This window comes from Myotis davidii, unplaced genomic scaffold (genome assembly GCF_000327345.1).
Source record: "Myotis davidii unplaced genomic scaffold, ASM32734v1 scaffold1717, whole genome shotgun sequence".
In the NCBI taxonomy this organism is placed as follows: domain Eukaryota; kingdom Metazoa; phylum Chordata; class Mammalia; order Chiroptera; family Vespertilionidae; genus Myotis; species Myotis davidii.
The window spans coordinates 547,054-548,756 of NW_006287955.1; the positions used below are offsets into that span (position 1 = coordinate 547,054).

At 62.5% G+C, this 1,703-nt stretch overlaps 1 protein-coding gene across 1 annotated transcript in view; it reads left to right on the plus strand.

Annotated features, from left to right (window-relative positions):
• The window catches only part of MROH5 (maestro heat like repeat family member 5), a 58,355-nt gene that overhangs the window by 21,883 nt on the left and 34,769 nt on the right, over positions 1–1,703 (plus strand). The window contains exons 6-7 of the mRNA XM_015561419.1: positions 1,078–1,185; positions 1,449–1,565. Of these exons, the coding sequence (XP_015416905.1) occupies positions 1,078–1,185; positions 1,449–1,565 (225 nt within the window). The remainder of the gene's footprint in view (positions 1–1,077; positions 1,186–1,448; positions 1,566–1,703) is intronic.

Sequence of the window (1,703 nt, forward strand, 5' to 3'; positions counted from 1 at the left end):
CTGCTCCCTGCGCCTTCACTTTGAGAAGCTCTCTCTCTCTCTCAAAATGCAAACAAAAAAAAGAGCAAATTAAACCCAAAATAAGCAGAAGAAAAGAAGTAATGAAAACTGGAGGCGGGCCCGGGGCCTGTGCAGCTCAGTGGATGGCGCCTCGGACTGCGCACGGAAGGGTCTCGGGTCTGATTCCCGGTCAGGGGCATGGACCTGGGTCGCAGGTGCGATCCCGCCCCCGTCGGGGCCTGTGCAGGAGACGACCCATCGATGAGACTCTTCACGTCAATGTCTCTCCCCCTCCCTTCCTCCCTCCCCCCTCCCTCCTTCCCACTCTCTGAAAACCACGGGGGAATATCCTCAGATGAGGATTCGCAACAACAAACACTAGAGGAGGAATCAAAGGAGGTTTCTGCAGAGACAAACTAGGAAGGCAGAGCCCGAGGCAGGCGACTCTCAAGGACCGGCAAGGTGACAGCTCCGATGGGCTGGCGGAGAACACTAAAGGCACTAACACAGGCGTCGGAGAAGCAGCAGGAGCCACGCACCTTCACGGGGAGGCGGCAGTGATGGACCGGCTCCCGCGCGAGGCCATCGGACAGGACACGGACCCCGCCGGCCCAGGGAGCACGGAGAGTCGGAGCCGGCCCGTATCCGGGAACCAGAGTCCGGGCACACTCCTGCCCACCCGGAAATAGACTCGGTGCCTCCCTGGTTAGTCCATCACGGTTAAGGGAGAAAGAACCCAATTCTGCACATTTTTTTAATGTTTTTATTGATTTCAGAGAGGGCGAGGGAGAGAGAGATAGAAACAGAATCATTGATGAGACAGAATCATCGATCGACTGCCTCCTGCACGCCCCCTACTAGGGATCAAGCTCACAAGCCAGGCATCAAACCCGGAATCGAACCCGGGACCCTTCAGTCCACGGGCCAATGCTCTATCCACTGAGCAACACCAGCCAGGCCCCAATTCCATATGCTCTCAGGAGAGGGAAGGGGCAAGAGGACCATGGGTCAGCCCCGAGGCGCCGGGGTGGCCCAGCTCAAGGGAGGCCCCAGCCCCGCTGCCCCATCTGCTCGTAGGTGGCCTTTAAGTCGGCCCAGTTCCTGAAGGTGGACGTGTGGTCCAAGGAGCTGCTGTGGGCCCTCACCAGGCCTGACCGGACCTTCCAGGAGCAGGCCCCCGAGAAGGTGCGCCCCGCCCCACCTGCCCTGCAGAGTCCCGCTGCCTGTCCATGGGAGGCACAGCTGTCGCGAGGCCCCAGCCCTGGAGGGAGCTGGGAGGACCGCAGGGAAGGGGGGCACGGGGGAGGGGGGGTTGCTGAGCAGCAGGACTGCAGGCCGCACCACGAAGCCCCACTACCAGGCAGGTGGATGGTCCACAGAGGGTGGCACAGGAGCCCGGGCGGCCGCCAGGCAGACGGGGATGGACAGGAAGCTGCACCCTCCCCCAGGCCTTCCTGTTCGTCTTCTACGGGCTCATCCTTCAAGCTGAGGACGACAGCGCCAGGGTCAGGACGCACCTGGGCACCCTCCTGGGGACGTCCCACCAGTGGCCGAAGCAGCGGGAGGTGAGCACCCAGCTCTCAGCCGGCCACTGGCTGAGCCCGACCCTGGTCACCCTGACCCTGACCCTGGTCACACTGAGCCTGGTCACCCTGACCCTGACCCTGGTCACCCTGACCCTGGTCACCCTGAGCCCTGCCCCC